This window comes from Carcharhinus amblyrhynchos, unplaced genomic scaffold (genome assembly GCF_965287045.1).
Source record: "Carcharhinus amblyrhynchos unplaced genomic scaffold, sCarAmb.v2.hapA scaffold_474, whole genome shotgun sequence".
Classification (NCBI taxonomy): Eukaryota; Metazoa; Chordata; class Chondrichthyes; order Carcharhiniformes; family Carcharhinidae; genus Carcharhinus; species Carcharhinus amblyrhynchos.
The window spans coordinates 1085-22132 of NW_027650214.1; the positions used below are offsets into that span (position 1 = coordinate 1085).

General features: G+C 46.4%; 1 protein-coding gene across 1 annotated transcript in view; it reads left to right on the plus strand.

Annotated features, from left to right (window-relative positions):
* Window positions 1-1880: 1880 nt before the first annotated feature.
* Window positions 1881-21048, plus strand: part of LOC145339458 (sodium/potassium-transporting ATPase subunit alpha-2) — a 76545-nt gene continuing 57377 nt past the window's right edge. The window contains exons 1-3 of the mRNA XM_080183928.1: window positions 1881-1900; window positions 6576-6671; window positions 7418-7477. Of these exons, the coding sequence (XP_080040054.1) occupies window positions 6642-6671; window positions 7418-7477 (90 nt within the window). The 5' untranslated portion in view covers window positions 1881-1900; window positions 6576-6641. The remainder of the gene's footprint in view (window positions 1901-6575; window positions 6672-7417; window positions 7478-21048) is intronic.

Genomic DNA, 21048 nt, shown 5'->3' on the forward strand with positions numbered 1-21048 from the left:
GAGAGAGACAGGCGGTCAGAGAAGAGAGAGAGACAGGCGGTCAGAGAAGAGAGAGAGAGAGACAGACGGTCAGAGAAGAGAGAGAGAGAGACAGACGGTCAGAGAAGAGAGAGAGACAGACGGTCAGAGAAGAGAGAGAGACAGACGGTCAGAGAAGAGAGAGAGAGAGACAGACGGTCAGAGAAGAGAGAGAGAGAGACAGACGGTCAGAGAAGAGAGAGAGAGACAGACGGTCAGAGAAGAGAGAGAGACAGACGGTCAGAGAAGAGAGAGAGACAGACGGTCAGAGAAGAGAGAGAGAGAGACAGACGGTCAGAGAAGAGAGAGAGAGAGACAGACGGTCAGAGAAGAGAGAGAGAGAGAGAGACAGACGGTCAGAGAAGAGAGAGAGAGAGACAGACGGTCAGAGAAGAGAGAGAGAGAGACAGACGGTCAGAGAAGAGAGAGAGACAGACGGTCAGAGAAAAGAGAGAGAGACAGACAAACAGATGGTCAGAGAAGAGAGACAGACAGACAGACAGAAGAATGAGAGAGAGAGAGACAGTCGGTCAGAGGAGAGAGAGAGAGACATCAGACAGTCAGAAGAGAGAGAGAGAGAGACAGGCAGTCAGAGAAGAGAGAGAGACATCAGACAGTCAGAGAGAGAGAGACATCAGACAGTCAGAGAGAGAGAGAGACATCAGACAGTCAGAGAGAGAGAGAGACATCAGACAGTCAGAGAGAGAGAGAGAAAGTCAGAGACAGTCAGTCAGAGAGAGAGAGAGCGGGAAAGAGACAGACAGACAGTCAGCGAGAGAAAGAGACAAACCTACTGACAGTCTGAGAGAGACAGACAGACAGATAGCTAACGAGTCAGAGGCAGAGTGACAGATAGGCAGAATCCGAGAGACAGACAAACAGGGTAACTGTACAGAGCCTGTATTTATTCAGCAGGGTAAGGATTATTCACTGTGTAAATGTACAGAGCCAGTGTTTCTGCAGCAGGGTAAGGATCACTCACTGTGTAACTGTATAATGACTATTTATTCAGCAGGGTAAGGATCACTCACTGTGTAACTGTACAGAGCCAGTTTTTATTCAGCAGGGTAAGGATCACTCACTGTGTAACTGTACAGAGTCTGTGTTTATTCAAAAGGGATAGGGCTATTCTGTTGGTAACAGTGATTAACCTGTAGAGCAGTGAGTGGCCTCCACATTCCCCTAGTACGGAGCCCCCCTCTTTCTAGCACAGACCCCCTTTCTTGTACAGACAGCCCCCCCAACACCTCCCCCCAACCCTGACTCAGCACAGACCTCCCATCCACCCTGCCATTGTGCACCAACAATTTTGTATTTAAAGGAATGCTATTGATGGGATTGCTGAATTATTAAATGGTCCGCTCCAGAGTGCTGTGCCAGTGAATAGGAGAGCAGACAAAGGGGAGACGGATTAATCAGTCAAGTATAGACAAAGACCTCTCCTAATTAAACCTGGACTGTGAGACGGAATTAAAGAGGAGAGCGGTGGGGGGAGGGGGTATTTGGAGAGGGAGAGTGGTGGGGGGAGGGGGTATTTGGAGATACAGAGTGCTTACAGAGTGATATTAATTGTCCCATTCTCCCATCAGAAGATGGACTAACTCCCAGAGGGGGAGGGAGAGGGAAAGGCGGTGTGTATGGAGATTGGGAATGGGAGGCAGGGTGAATGCCCTTGCGAAGGGTAAACGGGCAGTTGGGTATTGTGGACAGAGTGGCAGCTGGAGCTTGGAGTTGAAAGTGAGCCAGGGCTGTTTTGGGAAACAAGAGCTGAGGATTCTCTATAAACAGCACTGTTTAATCTTAAACTGCTTCCACCACACTGGCACCTGACTGCGCTTTCAGCTTAAACTGCATCCAGCAGCCGGGGCACCTGTGTTGACAGGTAAACAGGACCTTTGGATAATCCAGACAGAGCTAACAGTCTCTGGACGGCCCCCACCCCCTCCAACACCCCTCCACCCACAACTCCGAGTCTCAGGAGGGATTTGCAAGGTCAGACTGACTACTCCAGAAACTTTAAACTCCAATCTGAGACAGTGAATCAGTTTACACTGAGTCCAATGACAGCAGCAGAGCTCAGGGGAGCCTAACTCTCCCACCAATCGGTACATTCAGCCCAAATCTCCCCCACCTCTCTCTCCCCTGCACCCCTCCCGCTCTCTCTCCCCTGCACCCCCCGCTCTCTCTCCCCTGCCCCCCCCGCTCTCTCTCCCCTGCCCCCCCCGCTCTCCCTCCCCTGCCCCCCCCGCTCTCTCTCCCCTGCCCCCCCCGCTCTCTCTCCCCTGCCCCCCCCCGCTCTCTCTCCCCTGCCCCCCCCGCTCTCTCTCCCCTGCCCCCCCCGCTCTCTCTCCCCTGCCCCCCCCGCTCTCTCTCCCCTGCCCCCCCGCTCTCTCTCCCCTGCCCCCCCGCTCTCTCTCCCCTGCCCCCCCCGCTCTCTCTCCCCTGCCCCCCCCGCTCTCTCTCCCCTGCCCCCCCCGCTCTCTCTCCCCTGCCCCCCCCCGCTCTCTCTCCCCTGCCCCCCCCCGCTCTCTCTCCCCTGCCCCCCCCCGCTCTCTCTCCCCTGCCCCCCCCGCTCTCTCTCCCCTGCCCCCCCCGCTCTCTCTCCCCTGCCCCCCCCGCTCTCTCTCCCCTGCCCCCCCCGCTCTCTCTCCCCTGCCCCCCCCGCTCTCTCTCCCTCTCCCCACTGTTTCGTTGCAGTGATTGTTCCCCTTTTGAGACATGAGGCCAAATCCCACGAAGAGGAATATCTCGCCTCATAATTTGTTAAAAGTGTGTGGGAAGGTGTGAACTGCTCTTCAGTAATGCTTAATGGGTAACTAACAGAAATACCTGATACTCACTTTAAAATGAACACTTAACAATTTATTTATTTAACTAACAGGGAACGTTAACTAAACAAGTAACGTACCAAATAAAATAAGATTCTGCTGGAATGCCGTTCAAATAAATACAATACTAATTCATTAACCAAAAAAAAATGGAATTTAGTAACTCCCAAAAAGTCTACAACCACGTTTTGTGTTTTTCAGAACCTTCTGGAGTTTCTTGGTTGATTTTTCTGTCTGAGTTCTTTTTGACTTGGTACCTTTCGCTGGTGTTGTAAAGTTGATGTTTATACTATAAATATTGCAAAATTATAAATAAATTGTTAAAGATCTGGAGGGAAAAAAAATTGTATGGCCCCTTTAAAAGGTAGCGTGTTTTCTGTGCTTAGAACGTTTTAAAAAATGCAGGTGCTATGGTGCCAGTACACAGACTGAAACATTGTCCTAAAGGCCAAACAGCAAGGTTACCTTGGTAACAGGCTTCAGGCATTTGAATGTTTGAATTTTGTTCAATCAGTTTAAATTAGGCACTTAGCTACAGTAACCTATTAGATTTGAAATTGATGTTTTGGAAACCTGAGAACCAATAATATTGGAGGATATATTGATAGGTCATCACAGGTACAAAGGGGGCAGTGAGGCAAACAGGGAGAGCACCTGCCACCTGTCACCACTTACAGCTCAGAGAGAGAGAACTGCTGGCTCCCATGTCCTCATTTATGTCTTAAAAGAAAGCCTCAGCTCAATAGTGAAGAGCCATGATGTGGAGTGGCCAGTATTGGACTGGGGTAGACACAGTAAGTAGTCTCACAACACCAGGTTAAGGTCCAACAAGTTTATTTGGTAGCGTGAGTTTTTGGAGCATTGGCCCTTCATCAGGTAAGTCACTCACTTGATGAAGAATATACCCGGTTTGTGAACTGAACTCTTCACTCACCTGATGAAGACTTACCCGAAGAAGGGACAATGCTCCAAAAGCTCGTACTACCAAATAAACCTGTTGAACTTTAAGCTGGTGTTGTGAGACTACTTATGATAGTGAAGAGAACAAAGAAGAAAGAAAACTTAATATTCCAGGAGATGACGACCCTGATTGTAATTTAGAGAGTGACTAAAAGTTCTATTTTTTTGTTAGTAAGTGGGAATTGTATTTATCTAAACAGCATTCCAATGGAATAGTATTTTATTCAGTTTGTTAATAGTTTAGATAGCCTGTTTACTGTTACTTAGATAAATGTGAGATAAGTGTTATTGTTGCTTTTCCAGAGAGAGTCTCAGATAGTTATTTTGATTGAACCACTAGAAGTTGCTGATGAGTAGATATTACTATTTCTCACACGCTTTACTTGTTTATGAGATGAGGTACTCCTCTTTGAGTGGGTAGGTGTTAGTTCTCTGAGAGGGGAACAACCTCCGCTGCATAACAGCTGGTTGGATGATATATAAAGCTGGCAGGGTGGAGAGCTGCTCTCTCCTCAAGTCTTGAGATGTGGCAGTTGCTAACTCCTGTTTTATCCCCTTTCCCTTTCTTTTAAACCTGTGATGACCTATCACTTTTCCTACAAGAGGATTGGTTTGCTGTTGTCATCAAAATTCAGATCGTAGAAGTGCAGATGCCGACTTTGGACTGGAGTAAGCACAGTGAGAAGTCTCACAACACCAGGTTAAAGTAGACTTTAACCTGGTGTTGTGAGACTTCTTACTCAGTCATAGAAGACAGAGAGTAGCAGTGGAAGGCTGTGTTTCTGAATGGAGGGCTATGACTAGTGGTGTTCCTCAGAGATAGGTGCAGGGACCTTTGCTGTTTTTATATATAATGATTTTGAGGAAAATGTAACGGGTTTAATTGGTAAGTTTGCGGACAAGACAAAGATTGGTGCAATCATGGATAGCGATGAGGACCATCAGAGGATACAGCAGGATATAGGTCAGTTGGAGACTTGGGCGGAGAGATGGCAGATGGAGTTTAATCCGGACAAATGTGAGGTAATGCATTTTGGAAAATATACAGTAAATGGCAGAACCCTTAAGAATATTGATAGGCAGAGGGATCTGGGTGTACAGGTACACAGGTCACTGAAAGTGGCAATGCAGCTGGAGAAGATAGTAAGGGCATGGACAGAGTGGATAGCTGGGCTGGAAGAGTCAATTACTGGGGTCATATGTTTAAGGTGCAAGGGGCAAAGCTTAAAAAAAATCACAGCTCCAGGGGCCTGGGTTTGATTCTCTGCTTGAGTCAAGATCTGTGTGGAGTTTGCACGTTCCCCCCCATAAGAACATAAGAACGTAAGAAATAGGAGCAGGAGTAGGCCATCCAGCCCTTCGAGCCTGCCCCGCCATTCAATAAGATCATGGCTGATCTGTCGTGGCTCAGTTCCACTTTCCCGCCCTCTCCCCATAACCCTTAATCCCCTCTCCTATCAAAAACCCATCAACCCGCGTCTTAAAAATATTTAGCGAGGCAGCCTCCACCACTTCAACGGGCAGAGAATTCCAGAGATTCACCACCCTTTGAGTGAAGAAGTTCCTCCTCAACTCCGTTCTAAACCGCCCCCCTTTTATCTTGAGGCTGTGCCCCCTAGTCCTGCTGTCTTTTTTGAGCGGGAAGAGTCTTTCCACCTCTATCCTATCCATCCCATTCATCATCTTATACGTCTCAATGAGATCTCCCCTCATTCTTCTAAACTCTAACGAGTACAAGCCTAGTTTATTCAGCCTCTCCTCATAGCTCAACCCCCTCAACTCCGGTATCAGCCTAGTAAACCTCCTCTGCACTCTCTCCAAGGCCAAAATATCTTTGCGCAGGTGCGGCGCCCAAAAATGCACACAGTACTCCAGTTGCGGCCTCACCAATGCCCTATACAGCTGCAGCAAGACCTCCCTACTTTTATATTATATTATATTATATTATACTTTTATGTTATATTATTTTATACCCCATGTCTGCATGGGTTTCCTCCAGGTGCTCCGGTTTCCTCCCACAATCCAATAATGTGCAGGTTAGGTGCATTGACCATACTAAATTGCCCCTTAGTGTCCTGGGATGTGTAGGTTAGAGAGATTAGTGTGGTAAATGTGTGGGGTTGTGGCGATCGGGTCTAGAGTGGAATTGTTGTCGGTGCAGACTCAATGGGCCGAATGGCCTCCTTCTGTACTGTAGGGTTTCTATGATTCTATGAAGATGTATAAGGCAAGTTTTTTTACACAGAGGGTGATGGGTGCCTGGAACTCGCTGCCAGGGGAAGGCAGTAGAAGCAGATACAATAGTGACTTTTAAAGGGCATCAGGACAAATACGTGAATCGGATGGGAATAGAGAGATATGGTCCCCAGAAGAGTAGGGGGTTTTAGTTCAGATGGGTAGCATGATCAGTGAAGGCTTTTCTCAACATCACATTCCAACTTCACAAACTCAGCATTGCAACATCCCCCTGCTCCCCCCTCCCCTCACCGCCCCCTGGCTCTCCCCTCCCCTCTTCACCCATGGCTCTCCCCTCCCTTTACTGCCCGCTGGCTTTCCCCTTCCTTTACCGCCTGTTGGCTCTCCCTTCCCCGCCCACTAGTACTCCTCTCCCTGCGCCCCGGCTCCCCCTCCCTACGCCCCCCGCTGTGCAGCTTTCCCTCAGTGCCGAGACCTGAAACTGGAGCTTAGGGACTGAATGAGGACTTTGTGATCCATGGTGAGGAAGGTTTGTTGTAATTCCCCTGACATCCTTTCCTTTTTTCCATTCAGCATGGACGGGATTACACTCCAACCGACACATCGGAAAATGCCAAGAAGAAGAAGGTTAAAAAGGATATGGATGAGTTGAAGAAGGAAGTGACCATGGTGAGTCTCCATCATCCCTCTCCCTCCTCTCTCCCTTCTCCTCTTCACCACTCCCCTCACAGCTTTATTCTCTCCCACATCCATCCCCCCCCAACTCCGCCCACGCCCGCCTCTCTGACCCCCCCCCACCCACCCGCACTTCCTGAAGTGGGGGGGTGGTCAGTGTGTCAAATACGGGCTTGGGCATGAATGGAAATGCCTCCATGTTTTCACCCTGTTTGATATTTGCCTGTGACAATTATCCCCACTTCAAATCCCTCTGTCAACACTGTAGCTCAGAATTCCTCACGTCACAAAGTCGCAAACGGTTAAAACACCCCACCAGTCGTGGTATTGTGGTATGATATGTTACAGTGACAAGTCTTAACACCAGGTTAAAGCCCAACGATGACTCACCTGATGAAGGAGCAGTGATCCGAAAGCTCGTGATTCCAAATAAACCTGTTGAACTTTAAGCTGGTGTTGTGAGACTTCTTACCTTGCCCACCCCAACGTCGACATCTCCACGTCATATGTCAACAGCGCAAATTTACAAACTGATATTGATACACGGACACACTAAAAGCACGTGAGCAGAGGTTTAGAATAACGATGCTATTAGAACCAAATTGGTGGTTATTAGATAACAGTGGAGAGCAGCGGAATGGCCTTCTCCTGTTCCTTTGGAAATCTTGACAGGCTGAATGGTCTGCTTCTGCTCAGCTATTGAGGAACAACCTTCTAACCTTTCACCTTTACCCCCACAGGAAGACCACAAGTTGAGTCTGGATGAACTCAGTCGCAAATATGGAACGGATCTGACCCGGGTAATTGAACCTCACACTCGCCATCCCAGCTTACTCCGTCTCTCATTATCCTCCCTTATCAATTACCCCTCAACCACTTATCCTTCCTCTACACCACTTGCTCCCTCCTTCTTACTCTCCCTCCGCACCTTCAGTCTGCCCCCTCACTCTCTCTCCCATCCCAGAAGGCAGGAGGGTAGCAGAGGGGTGAGGGGCATGGAGGAGAAAGAGAAGCAAAGGGAAAAGGTGAAGGAGACGTTGGAGGGAGGAGAGGGAAATGAAGTGGAGGAGATGATGGAGGGAGGGCAAAGGAGAGGGAAGCGGAAGGGGAAAGGGGAGGGAGGGGAGTGGAGGAGGGGAAAGTGTAGATGAGGGAAGGAGGCAGAAGGGAAGCAAAGGGGAAGAAGAGGAGGCCAAGGTAGGAGGGGAGGGAAGTGCTGGGGAGGAGAAAGGAGAGGAAGGGTAGGGGAGAAGTGGAGGAGGGGAGAGAGGGAGGAAGGGAAGAACAGGGGAACAGAGGGGAGTGGAGGAGAGGAGGAGGAGAGGGTAGGGACAGAAGGATAAGATGGAAAAGCAGAGAAAATGTATGAGCAACTGCGTCATTTCCCCCTTTCTCTTCTACCTTCTCGCTCTCTCCCTCCCACTCGCTCACTCACTCCCCCCCTCCCTTTCGCTCGCTTGCTCGCTCTCTCGATCTTCCTCACTCTATCTCCCTCTTCTACTTTTGGCCAGCTGTTGTACAGACCACCCCACTCACCACCAACTTCGTATGCAGTCCTTCACCCCAGACCAGGCTTGTCTGTCCCGCTGACCTCAGACTAAACCTGACTTTATCCCTCACTTCAAACCAGGCCTGATTCTCCCCTCATCCCCCCTCAGCCTAAACCAGACTTGACTCTTCGCCCACCAGAGGAACCAATACTCCCTCTTCCATCTCCACTCCTTCTAGGGTCCTACCCGACCCACGAGCCCAACCAACCCTCCCCTATTTTATAATTTCTCCCCTCCACTAAATATTATCCACTTGCCTCATACACTTAGCTGCTTCCAGGCCTGTTAAGGACACTTAAATTTAGCTGGACCTTTACCTTAGTTGGTTCAGGACAGCCAGTGTGATTGAAAAAGAGGCAACATTTTCGCTTAAATTCAACTGAGCTGCCCTTAACACGAGGCACTGGGGTTGCACTGCATGTCCGGATCCCCTGTAGCCTGATTTGGAGGGTTGGGTGATACAGCACAATTATAAAAAATCTTACTCTGATTGCCAGTGTGAGGATGTTCAGGCCCACTATCTTTTCAATAAAAGAGTGACTACACGCACTACTGTCTAAAGGTGGACTAACCAAACTTTGCCACAATCTTGCTACGTTGTGGTTCTATTTCTCCAGAAATATTGCCAAGTGACTCAGAAATATATCGCCGTTCCTTCACTACTGTTGGGTCAAAATGCTGCCACTCCCTCCCTAACAGCACTGTGGGGATACCTACTTCACATGGACTGCAGTGGTTCAAGAAGAAAGCTCATCCACCATCTTCTCGAGAGCAATTAGGGATGAGCAATAAAAGATAACCAGCCAGCGACGCCCACATCCCACAGACAGATTTTTAAAAATCCATTCTGCCACTTCATAGAATTGTTACAGATCAGAAGGAGGACATTTGGCCCATTGTGTCCGTACTAGCTCTGCAAATAAGCATCATGACTTAGTGCCATTCCCCTGCTTTTTGCCCATACTCCTGAACATTGTTTCTATTCAAATAATCATCCCATACCCTCCTTAGTGCTGATTGAATCTGCCTCCACCACTTCCAGGCAGTGCATTTCACACCTGAAGCATGGCACAGTGGTATTTTCACTGGACTAATAATCCAGAGACCTGGGGTAATGCTGTGCGGACTTGGACTCAAATCCCAGCATAACAAATTTGAATTAAATAAATATCTGGAATTAAAGGTCTACTGATGACTATGAAACTATAGTTGATTTGTCATCAAAACCCATCTGGTTCACTAATGTCCTTTAGGGAAGGAAATCTGCCATCCTTACCCAGTCTGACCAATTTATGACTCCAGGGCCACAGCAATGTGGTTGAATGCTCTCTGCACAACGGACTAACAAACCACTCAGTTGAAGTGCAATTAGGGATGGGCAATAAATGGGATGCCCTACTGAAAACCTTCTGAGAATATAGATACACTATATCTACCATATTACCCATATCTATCTTCAGTTTCCTCTTCAAAAGTTCCAAGAAGGTCAATCAAGCAAGATTTCCTCTTCTGAAATCCAAGCTATTCATTTTTACATTTCTCATTTATAGATATTTCTCCAGTCTCACTTTTAGTCAGGTTTCCTTTTTTTTGTATCAAAGTTAAACTGACTGCTCTATAGTTTCCTGAACGTGTTCTATTTTCTTTGTTAAATATAGAGATTACATTAGCCATTCCTTTAGCACTAGCACCTTTTTTCTGAACCTGTTTTTCTGTATAGTAGTGCCTTAGTGATCTTTTCCCTGGATTATTTTATAGCACATGGAATTCTTTTATGGGATGTGGACACCACTAGCAAAAGCCAGCATTCATTTCCTATCCCTCAGACAGAGGCAGTGTGGTGGTGCAGTGGTTAGCACTCCTGCCTCATAGCACCATGGATCCGGGTTCAATTTTGGCTTTGGGTGACTGTGTGGTTTTCCTCTGGGTACTCCAGTTTCGTCCCACAGTCCAAAGATATTAGATGAAATGGCTGTGATCAGTATTACAGGGTAATGCAGGTGAGTGGGGCTAGGTAGAATGTTCTTTTGGCAGGTCAGTATAGACTGACTGAATGGCCTCCTTCTACACTTCTCCGTCTGTAGGGATTCTGTAAACTGAATGGTTGAATCCTCCACATTGCTGTGGGTTTGGAGTCGCACGTAGGTCAGACTAGATAAGGACAGCAGATTTTCTTCCCTAAAGGGGCAGTGGTGAACCAGATGGATTTTTAACCACAATTAATGATAGTTTTCATGGTCACCATTACTGTGACTAGCTTTCAATTTCAGATTTTAAACTGAATTTCAATTCTTGCCATCTACCAGGGTGGGATTTGAACCCATGTCCATGAGAGCAGTAGCCTGAGTCTCTGGATTACTGTTGACATTAAGCTGTGCCACCATCTCCCCCTGTCCAGTCATGAAGCTTTAAATCCACTTTGAGTTTCATTAGGCCTTTGTTGAAAAGAGACACATATTGCCAAATCTTGGAGAGAGTATCCGATCTAAGGAAGAAGCATACATTAGAGACAGTATCTGATCTAAGCATACAGATTGGCCAAGAAAAATAATAGGTCTGAGATTGGGAGCAGTTTAAAATTCAGCAAAGAAGGACCAAGGGATTGGTTAAGAAGAAGAAAATACAACATGAAAGTAGCTAGCAGGGAACATAAAGACTGACACTAAGAGTCTCTATAGAAGAGGAAGAGGTTGGTGAAGACAAATATAGGCCTCGACAGACAGAAATGGGGGAATGTATCAGAGGGGACACAGAAATGGCCGAGCAACTGAATACATACTTTGGTTCTGTCTTCACAAAAGAGGACACAAATCAGATGCCAGAAATGTTGGAGAATGCAAGATTTAGTGAGAGTGAAAAACTGAGGGAGATCAATATTAGTTGAGAAATGGTGCTGGGAAAATTGATAGCATTGAAGGTGGATAAATCCCCAGGGCCTGATAATCTACATCCCAGAGTACTTAAGGAAGTGGCTGTAGAAATAGTGGATCCATTGGTGGTCATCTTCCAGGATTTTATAGACTCTGGAATAATCCCTGCAGATTAGAAGATAGCTAATGTCACTCCAATATTCAAAAAGGGAGGTAGAGAGAAAACAGGGAATTATAGACCAGGAAGCTTAACATCGATAGTGGGGAAAATTCTCAAATCCATTACTAAGGACTTTATACCAGAGCATTTAGAAAGCGGTGGCAGGATCAGACAAAGTCTGATTTATGAAGGATAAATTTATGAAGGGGAAATCATGTTTGACAAATCTGTTGGAATTCTTTGAAGATGTAACTAGTAGAGCTGACAAGGGGGAACCAGAAGATGTGGTATATTTGGACTTGCAGAAATTGTTTGACTAAGTCCCACACAAGAGATGATCTGGCAAGATTAAAGCACGTGAGATTGATGGAAATGTATGAGATGGATAGAAAACTGGTTGGTAGAATAGGAATTAATGGTGCTTTTCAAATTAGTAGGCAGTAACTAGTGGGGTGCCACACGGATTGGTGGTGGGACCCCAGCTATTCACAATATATATTAATAATTTGGATGAGGGAACAAAATGCAACATCTCAAAAGTTGGCAGATGATACCAAGTTGGGTGAGAGGGTGAACTGTGACAAGGATCATTCTGCAGGGATCCTGCAGAATGATCTGAACAGGTTGGGTGAGTGGGCGAATCAATGGCTGATGCAGTATAATTTGGATAAGTGTGAGGTTATTCACTTTGGAAGCAAAAACAAGAAGACAGATTATTACCTGAATGGCTGTAAATTGGGAGAGGGAAGCGTACAGCGGGACCTGGGTGTCCTTGTGCACCTGTTCACTGAAGGTAAGCATGCAGGTGCAGCAGGCAGTAAAGAAGGCAAATGGCACATTGGCCTTCATTGCGAGAGGTTTTGAGTACAGGAGCAAGGATGTGTTGTTGCAACTATATAGGGCCTTGGTGAGACCACACCTGGAGTATTGTGTCCAGTTGTGGTCTCCTTTTCTGAGGAAGGATGTTCTTGCTCTTGAGGGAGCGCAGCAAATGTTTACCAGGTTGATTCTGGGGATGGCTGGACTGATGTATGAGGAGAGATTGACTAAGTTAGGATTGTTTTTGCTGGAGTTCAGATGAAAGAGGGGGGAATTTCATAGAAACTTGTAAAATTCCAAAACATCTAGACAGGATAGATGCAGGGAGGATGTTGTCAATGGTGGGGGAGTCCAGAACCAGGGGCCACAGTCTGAGGATTCAGGGAAGACCATTTAGGACAGAGGTGAGGAAACATTTCTTCACCCAAAGAGTGATACGCGTATGGAATTCATTACTACAGGAAGTAGTTGATGCCAAAACATTGAACGCGTTCAGAGAGGCAGCTGGATATAGCACTTGGGGCAAATGGGATCAAAGGTTATGGGGAGAAAGCTGGATTAGGCTATTGAGTTGGATGATCAGCCATAACCGTAATGAACGGCAAAGCAGGCTTGAAAAGCCAAATGGCCTCTTCTTGCTCCTACCTTCTATGTTTCTTTTTGTCTTGCACGCATCAGGATTCACAAGAATGACAAATATCCATCTCTCTCAACAATTTGTACCTCGGGGAAAAGGTTGTGGATTAGTTGGCAAGTCAATACGAGTCATTACCATGAAGACAGCAATGTGGAGCTACAGGCTCCCCATGCTCCTCGTGGTAACTGATAAAAGGTGGGAGGCTTGTTTTCAAAGATACAGGTCCCTGCATGTGAATGTATATCACTTCTAGCAACTATAAATGAGCCAGGTTACGAGCTCAGCTCGTTATATTAAATTGATGTTAGTGTAGCTATCAACACACTCAGTATTGTTCATCTCGTACTGCACAACCAAAGTATCACGTTGAACAGTTTTGTTTTGTGTTGTGACCAGATTACGATGGGAGTGAGCTGACACCTCTTTTTATCCCTCTCCTGGGTTGGTTATAACGTAGAATTCCAGTACAGAAGGAGGCTATTCAGCCCATTGAGTCTATACCGACAATAATCCCAGCCAAGCCTTATCCCCGTAACCCTATTCCCATTTACCCTGCTAATCTCTCTAACACTTCAGTCAATTTAGCATGGCCAATCAACCTAACCCGTATATCTTTAGGGTGTGGGAGGAAATCCGAGCACCCAGAGGAGTTTAATGCGGAAAAGTATGAGGTAATTCACTTTGGCAGGAATAACAGATGTGTAGAGTATGGGGCTAACGGTAGGACTCTGAATAGTGTTGACGAACAGAGGGATCTAGGTGTATATGTGCATAGATCCCTGAAAGTTGGAAATCAAGTCGATAAGGTTATTAGGAAGGCATATGGTGTCTTGGCGTTTATTGGTAGGGGGATTGAATTAGGAGCCGCAACGTCATGTTGCAACTGTACAAAACTCTGGTGCGGCCGCACTTGGAGTATTGTGTACAGTTCTGGTCCCCACATTATAGGAAGGATGTGGAGGCATTGGAGAGGGTGCAGAGGAGGTTTACCAGGATGTTGCCTGGTATGGAGGGAAGGTCCTATGAGGAGAGACTGAGGGATTTGGGGTTGTTTTCGTTGGAAAGAAGGTGGCTAAGAGGAGACCTTATTGAAACATACAAGATGATTAGAGGTTTAGATAGGGTGGACAGTGATAACTTTTTTCCTCGGATGGAGAAAGCTAGCACGAGGGGACATAGCTTTAAATTAAGGGGTGGTAGTTATAGGACGGATGTCAGAGGTAGGTTCCTTACCCAGAGGGTGGTGGGGGAATGGAATGCCCTGCCTGCTGCAGTTGTAGATGCGCCTAGTTTGGGGGCGTTTAAGAGGTCCGTGGATAGGTTTATGGATGGAAAGGGATTGGTTTAGGTTAGAGGGTCATTGCTTTTTTCTTAATTGGTCGGCGCAACATCGTGGGCCGAAGGGCCTGTTCTGCGCTGTAATGTTCTATGTTCTATGAAACCAATGCAGACATGGGGAGAATGTACAAACTCCACACAGGCAGTGATCCAAGCAGGGAATTGAACCCGGACCCTTGGTGCTGTGAGGCAGCAGTGCTAACCACTGAGCTACCATGCCGTTTGAATTTTTTTTTAAATGTGACGTTGGCCTGAAATACGATGCTGCTGTTTCCCACAGCCCCCACTGCTGTTTTATGCCTTGGACAGCGTTGACTGGCTCAAAGCGAGACTTCTGCCCCTCACTTGGGATGAAGCCCTGCCTTGGTAAGCACGGCCAATCAGGTTGGCCAGCAGTTCTGCCGTCTCCTCCGGGGACAGCGCCACAGTGGCCCGAGAACTGAAGAGAAAGGGGTCACCAGGCCAAAGAATAATCAGGTTATCAGTGGATAGGCCAGGGAGGTTGGAGGTCAAAAGGCCTTAAAGGGGAAATCATCCTGTACAGCAGAGTAAGGGTCACATGGCCTGTGGTACCCTTAAAGGGACAACTGCAAAGAAAAATACAGCACAGGAATAGGCCCTTCAGCCCACCACGCCTGTGCCAACACAGATGCCTTTCTCATCTAATATTTCCTTGCCTCTCATGTGGTGCATATCCCCCTATTTCCTACCTATTAGAACAAAGAAAAGTACAGCATAGGAACAGGCCCTTTGGCCTTCCAACCCTGCCCCAATCATGATGTCTGCCTAAACTAAAACGGTATGCACTTATGGAGTCCGTATCCTTCCATTCCCATCATGTTCATGTATTTGTCTCGTTGCCTCCTAAATGCCACTATTGTATCTGTTCCCACTACCTCCCCGGGCAGCGCATTCCAGAATTCACCACCCTCTGTGTAAAAAAAAACTTGCCTCGCACATCTCCTCTAAACTTTTCCCCATGCATCTAAAACCTATATTCCCTAGTATTTGACTTTTCTATCCTAGAAAAGAGCATCTGACTATCTATTCTGTCCATGCTGCTCATAATCTTGTCAACCTCTATCAGGTCACCCCTCAAACTCTGTCTGTTCTGTACAGCTGCAGCATGACTTGCCAATTTTTATACTCAGTGCCCTGACCAATGAAGGCAAGCATGCTGCACACCTTCTTGATTATCTTATCCACCTGCGTTGCCACTTCCAATGATCACTGGACATGTACGCCCAGATCTCTCTGCCTGTCAATACTCCTAAGGGTTCTAGCACTTATTGTAAAATTCCTACCTGCACTGAACCTTCCAAAATGCATTGTCTCACACTTACCCTGATTCAATTCCATCTGTCATTTCCCTGCCCAAGTCTCCAACTGGTCTATATCTTGCTGTATCCTCTGATAATCTTCTTCACTATCCACAACTCCATCAATTTTTGTGTCGTCTGCAAAATTACTAATTAGGCCGGCTACGTTTTCCTCCAAATCATTTATATATATTACAAACAACAAAGGTCCCAGAACAAAATGAAAGCAAATTAGTGTAGATGCTATAATCTGAAACCAAAAGAGAAAATGCTGAAAAGTCTCAGCAGGTCTGGCAGCATTTGTAAGGAGAGGAAAGAGTTGATGTTTCAAGTTCAGGTGGCCCTTTGTCAAAGCTAAAAGGTGTAGAAAGTGGGAGATATTTATACTGCAGGGTGAGGGAATGAAAGATGAGTCATAGCCACAGAAATCAGGGGAAAAGACTGCTAATGACAGTCCATAGAGAGAATAAAGGGTGTGACTGGCCACACGGCAGAGAAGCTAAAATGAAGAAGTTGAAGGGTTGGGGGAGGAAAATGGTTGGGACAAGAGGTAAGATTTAGAAAAAGAGAAGCAAAGGAGGAGAAAAGGGAAGGGGGATAAAGGAAGGGGAAAGAGTGGGGAGGGAAGAAAAAGAAAGACAATAAAGAAAGAAAAGGTAGAGAACAATAATAAACAAAATAGAATGAAAACAAAGGAGTCAAGGTGGGGTAGAGCAAATCATCTGAAGTTGTTGAATTCTATGTTGAGACTGGAAGGCTGTAAAGTGCCTTCAGATGCTGTTCCTCCAGTTTGCGTTGAGCTTCACTGGAACATTGCAGCAAGCCAAGGACAGACATGTGAGCATGGGAGCAGGATCATGTGTTAAAATGGCAAGCAACCAGAAGGTCAGGGCCCTGATTGCGCATGAATCAAAAGGTGCTCAGCAAAGCCATCACCCAATCTAATCCCTGTGGAATACCACTAGTCCCAGCCTTCCATTCAGAAAAGCACCCCTCCACTGCCACCCTCTAGCTTCTGTGGCCAAACACAGTAAGAACTCTTACGACACCAGGTTAAAGTCCAACAGGTTTATTTGGTAGCACAAGACTTCTTACTGTGTTTACCCCAGTCCAGTACCGGCATATCCACATCATGTCTTCTATAACCAAGTTGTGGGTATGCCGGCGTTGGACTGGCGTAAACACAGTAAAAAGTCTGACAACACCAGGTTTTAGTCCAACCTATTTATTTGATAATATACTCACAAGCTTTCGGGGTTAGCCCCTTCGTCAGGTGAATGGAGAGTTCTGGCCTCAGACAGAGCATATAAAGCAGACAGTTTAGAGATTACTGATTAGAATGTGAATCCTTACACCTAACCTGCTGTTCAAGACCTGAAGTGGCTGATAATCCAAGCCAGCTCTGTATCCATCTTGCCAGTCCTCCTCTGATCCCATGTGACTTCACCTTTCGTACCAGTTTACCATGAGGCACCTTGTCAAAGGCTTTATTGAAGTCATGTATACAACATCCACTGCCTTTAACTCATCTATCATCTTCATCACTTACTCAAAAAACTCAATCAAGTTAGTGAGACACAACATCCCCTTCATAAAACCATGCTGTCTATCACTAATAGGTCCACTTGTTTCCAAATCCTGTCCCTAAGAATCTTTTCCAATAATTTCCCTACCACTGACGTCAAGCTCACTGGCCTATAACTTCCTGAATTATCCCTGCTGCCCTTCTTAACAATGGAACAACATTGGCTATCCTCCAGTTTTCTGGAACGTCACCTGTAGTCAGTGAAGATTCAGAATGACCCAGAATATCTACCTTAGGCACCTCATCCATCAAGTCCCTCTGGTGAATACTGAAGCAAAGTATTAATTTAGTATCTCGCCCATTTCCTCTAGTTCCAACCATAGATTCCCTCCATTATCTTGCCTGGACCAACCCCTTCCCTGGCTACCCTCTTGCTCTTTACATACATATAAAATGCCTTTGGATTTTCCTTAATCCCGTTTGCCAAGGACTTTTCATGACCCCTTTTAGCTCTCTTAACTCCTTTCTTAGGTTCCTTTCTATATTCCTTATATTCTTCAAGGGCATCATCTGCCCTAAGCCTTTTAGACCATGCAAATACATATTCCTGTATCTATCCAGATGCCTCTTGAACATTGTTATAAACATTGTTATAACATTGTTATAGTGCTTCCACTACCACCTCAGGCAGTGCATTCCAGGCATTCACCACCATCTGTGTGAAAAATTTGCCCCTTACATCTCTTTTAAACTTACCCCCTCTCACTCTCAACTTATGCCCCTGAGTAACTGATCCTTCGACCATGGGAAAAAGACTCTGACTTTCCACTCTATCCAGACCTGTCATAATCTTGCAAATGTCTATCAGGCCCTCTTCATCCTCCGATGCTGTTTGTTCAACCTTTCTTCATATCCTCCAAACCGGGCAACGTCCTAGTAAATCTCTTCTGCGCTCTTTCCAATGCATCAATGGTTGTGTGGCAACCAGAATTTTACACAATATCCCAAATGTGGCCTAACCAAAGACTTATACATGTGCAAAATGATTTTTCAATTCCTATATTCAGCGCCTCAACCGATGTCGGTCAGCATGCCATAAGCCTTCTTCACCACCTTTTCCACCTGAGTTGCCACCTTTAAGGAACTGTGGATCTGTATGCCTAGATCTCTCTGTATGCTAATATGTCTAAGGGCTCTGCCATTTACTATATAATTTCCTTCTGCAGTAGATCTTCCAAATCGCATCACCTCACAGTCCATGGGAAGTTAAAATCACCCATCATAACAACTCTATTGTTTTTACATCTTCCCATAATCCTCTGAAATATCAGTTCCGCCACTTCTTGCTGGTTGTTGGGAAGTCTGTAGTACAACCCCAACAGTGTGATTGCCCTGCTCCTGTTCCTAAGTTCTACCCATATAGCCTCACTGCATGATTCCACCAATGTGTCCTCCTTCTGTATAGCTGTGACATTCTCCCTAATCAGTAAAGTAACACCCTCACTTCTTTTGTCACCCTCTCTATCTTGCCTAAAGTATCTAAATCCTGGAATGCTAAGCTGCCAGTCCTGCTCTTCTTTCATCCACGGCTCTGTAATTGCCACAACATCGGAGATCCATGTAGTAATCCACACTTTCAAGTTCATCGCCTTACCTGTCATGCTCCTTGCATTAAAGCAGACACACCTCAGACCATCTGGCCTGTCATGTTTTGTACACTCCCTGTGTTTCACTTCTTTTAGCCTTACTGGACCCATTCATTGAGTTCTCATAGTCTCTGTACACTGTGTACACAGTCTACACTGTGGCCTTTTTTTGATTTTTGTCTTTGGTTTCTCTCCTTTTCACTTTTCCCCTTATTGCTTTTTGTTTCTGTCCCCAGTTTACTTTCCTCTGACTTCCTGCATTGGTTCCCACCCCCCTGCCATTTTAGTTTAAGCCCTTCCTAGCAACATTAGCAAACACGCCCCCTCGGACATTGGTCTGTCCAGATGCAGACCATCCGATTTGTACTGGTCCCACCTCCCTCAGAACCAGTTCCAATGTCCCAGGAATTTGAATCCCACCCTCTTGTGCCATACCTCAAGCCACATATTCATCTTGACATTCCTACTCTGAGTCACACATGGCACTGGTAGGAATCCTGAGATTACTACATTTGTGGTCCTTTTCAGTTTAACTCCTAACTCCCTGAATTAAGTTTGTAGGATCTCATCCTGTTTTTTACCTATATTGTTTGTGCCTGTATGCACCACGACAGCGGCTGTTTCCCCCCTTCCCCCCCCCCAAGAATGCTCTGCAGCTGCTCCGAGACATCCTTGACCCTTGCACTAGGGAGGCAACATACCATCCTGGAGTCTCATTTGCGTCAATAGAAACATCTGTCTATTCCCCTTACAATCACGTCCCCTATCATTATACCTCTGCCATTCTCTTCTTTTCCTGCCCTCCTGCGCAGCAGAGCCAGCCACATACCGTAACCTGGCTACTGTGACCTTCCCTGGTGAGCTATCTCCCCCAACAGTATCCAGAACGGTAGGTTGGTTTTGGAGGGACATGACAGAAGGGGACACCTGCACTGCCTTTGTATTCTTCCTCTGTCTAGTGGTCACCCATTCCCGATCTCCCTCAGTAACTTTTATCTGTGGTGTGACCACCTCACTGAACGTGCTATCCATGACCTCCTCAGCATCATGGATGCTGTAAAGTGAATCCATCCACAGCTCTAGAACTGTCACGTGATCTAACAGGAGCTGCAGCTGGGCACACTTCCTGCACGTGAAGGAGCCAGGGACACCGGAAGGATCTGTGAATTCCCACATCGCACAAGAGGAGCACGACACAGGTCTGGGATCTCCTGCCATAACTTAACTCTGAAGTTAACTTACAATGACAACTGCAATGCCAAGAGAAGCAAGAAAAGAAAACTATTTACTAGTCAGTAGCCAATCACTTGGCTTGACGTCACGGTTCAATTTCTTTCTACCTCCCACTTGCCCTCGAGTCCCCCTCGCAGGTCTGCCTTGCCACTCCTCCTGAAGATGAGTACCTCTTTCCCCTCAGCACCGAATTCCAACTGAGTGCCAAATCCCCAGTACCCTCACTCTGGCTGAATCTCACTCCAGCTGCAGTCTCTTTCTCTCACTGGTGTGCGCAGGCTCACTGGCTTGCTAAAACCACTGCCTTATATACAGCTGAGGTGAGCTGAGATGACTCACACACCAGTATAAAATTCTTATGTGCTCACACCTCTTGAGGCCCTAATCAGGTTTCAGTTGATGCACAGTCAACTGCCAGATTCTTATGGAGACATCCCCCACCCAACCTTCGCACCCAAGATCCTGGAACAGTGCTGTGGGTATACCTACACCACATGAACTGCAGCATCCCAGAAGGCAGCTCACCATCACCTCTTCCAGGACAATTAGAGATGGGCAATGCATGCTGGCCTACCCACTTTTTACACTCAATAGCTGGGCCGCTTGACCCCTCTCTTTTCATCCTGGGGCCTGTTTTAACCATTGTCTCTGAGAGCTCCATTGATTTCATGTCTCCATGAAATGGCTTATGGCTGCCATAGGCCAGCGTAAACACAAAATGTTCAATGACATCACAAATTATTCTACATCGCACACCTTCGTGACCACCTTTGCCTCACAGGAATTGAAATGTCACTTCTAAACATGTTTCTTTACATAAGAACATAAGAAATAGGAGCAGGAGTAGGCCATCCAGCCCTTCGAGCCTGCCCCGCCATTCAATAAGATCATGGCTGATCTGTCGTGTCTCAGTTCCACATTCCTGCCCTCTCCCGATAATCCTTAATCCCCTCGCTTATCAAAAACCCATCAACCCGCGTCTTAAAAATATTTAGCGAGGCAGCGTCCACCACCTCAACGGGCAGAGAATTCCAGAGATTCACTACCCTTTGAGTGAAGAAGTTCCTCCTCAACTCCGTTCTAAACCTCCCCCCCTTTACAAGGTGTCAAAACAAAAATTAAAAAAAAACACATGCACACACTTCTAATACAGCTATCACTAAATAGAGGTCACATCAAAGCTTTCCATCTTGCACTCATCAGAACAGTCGCAAGAATACCAAATGGGTGACATGGTAGCACAGTGGTTAGCACTGCTACCTGACAGCTCCAGG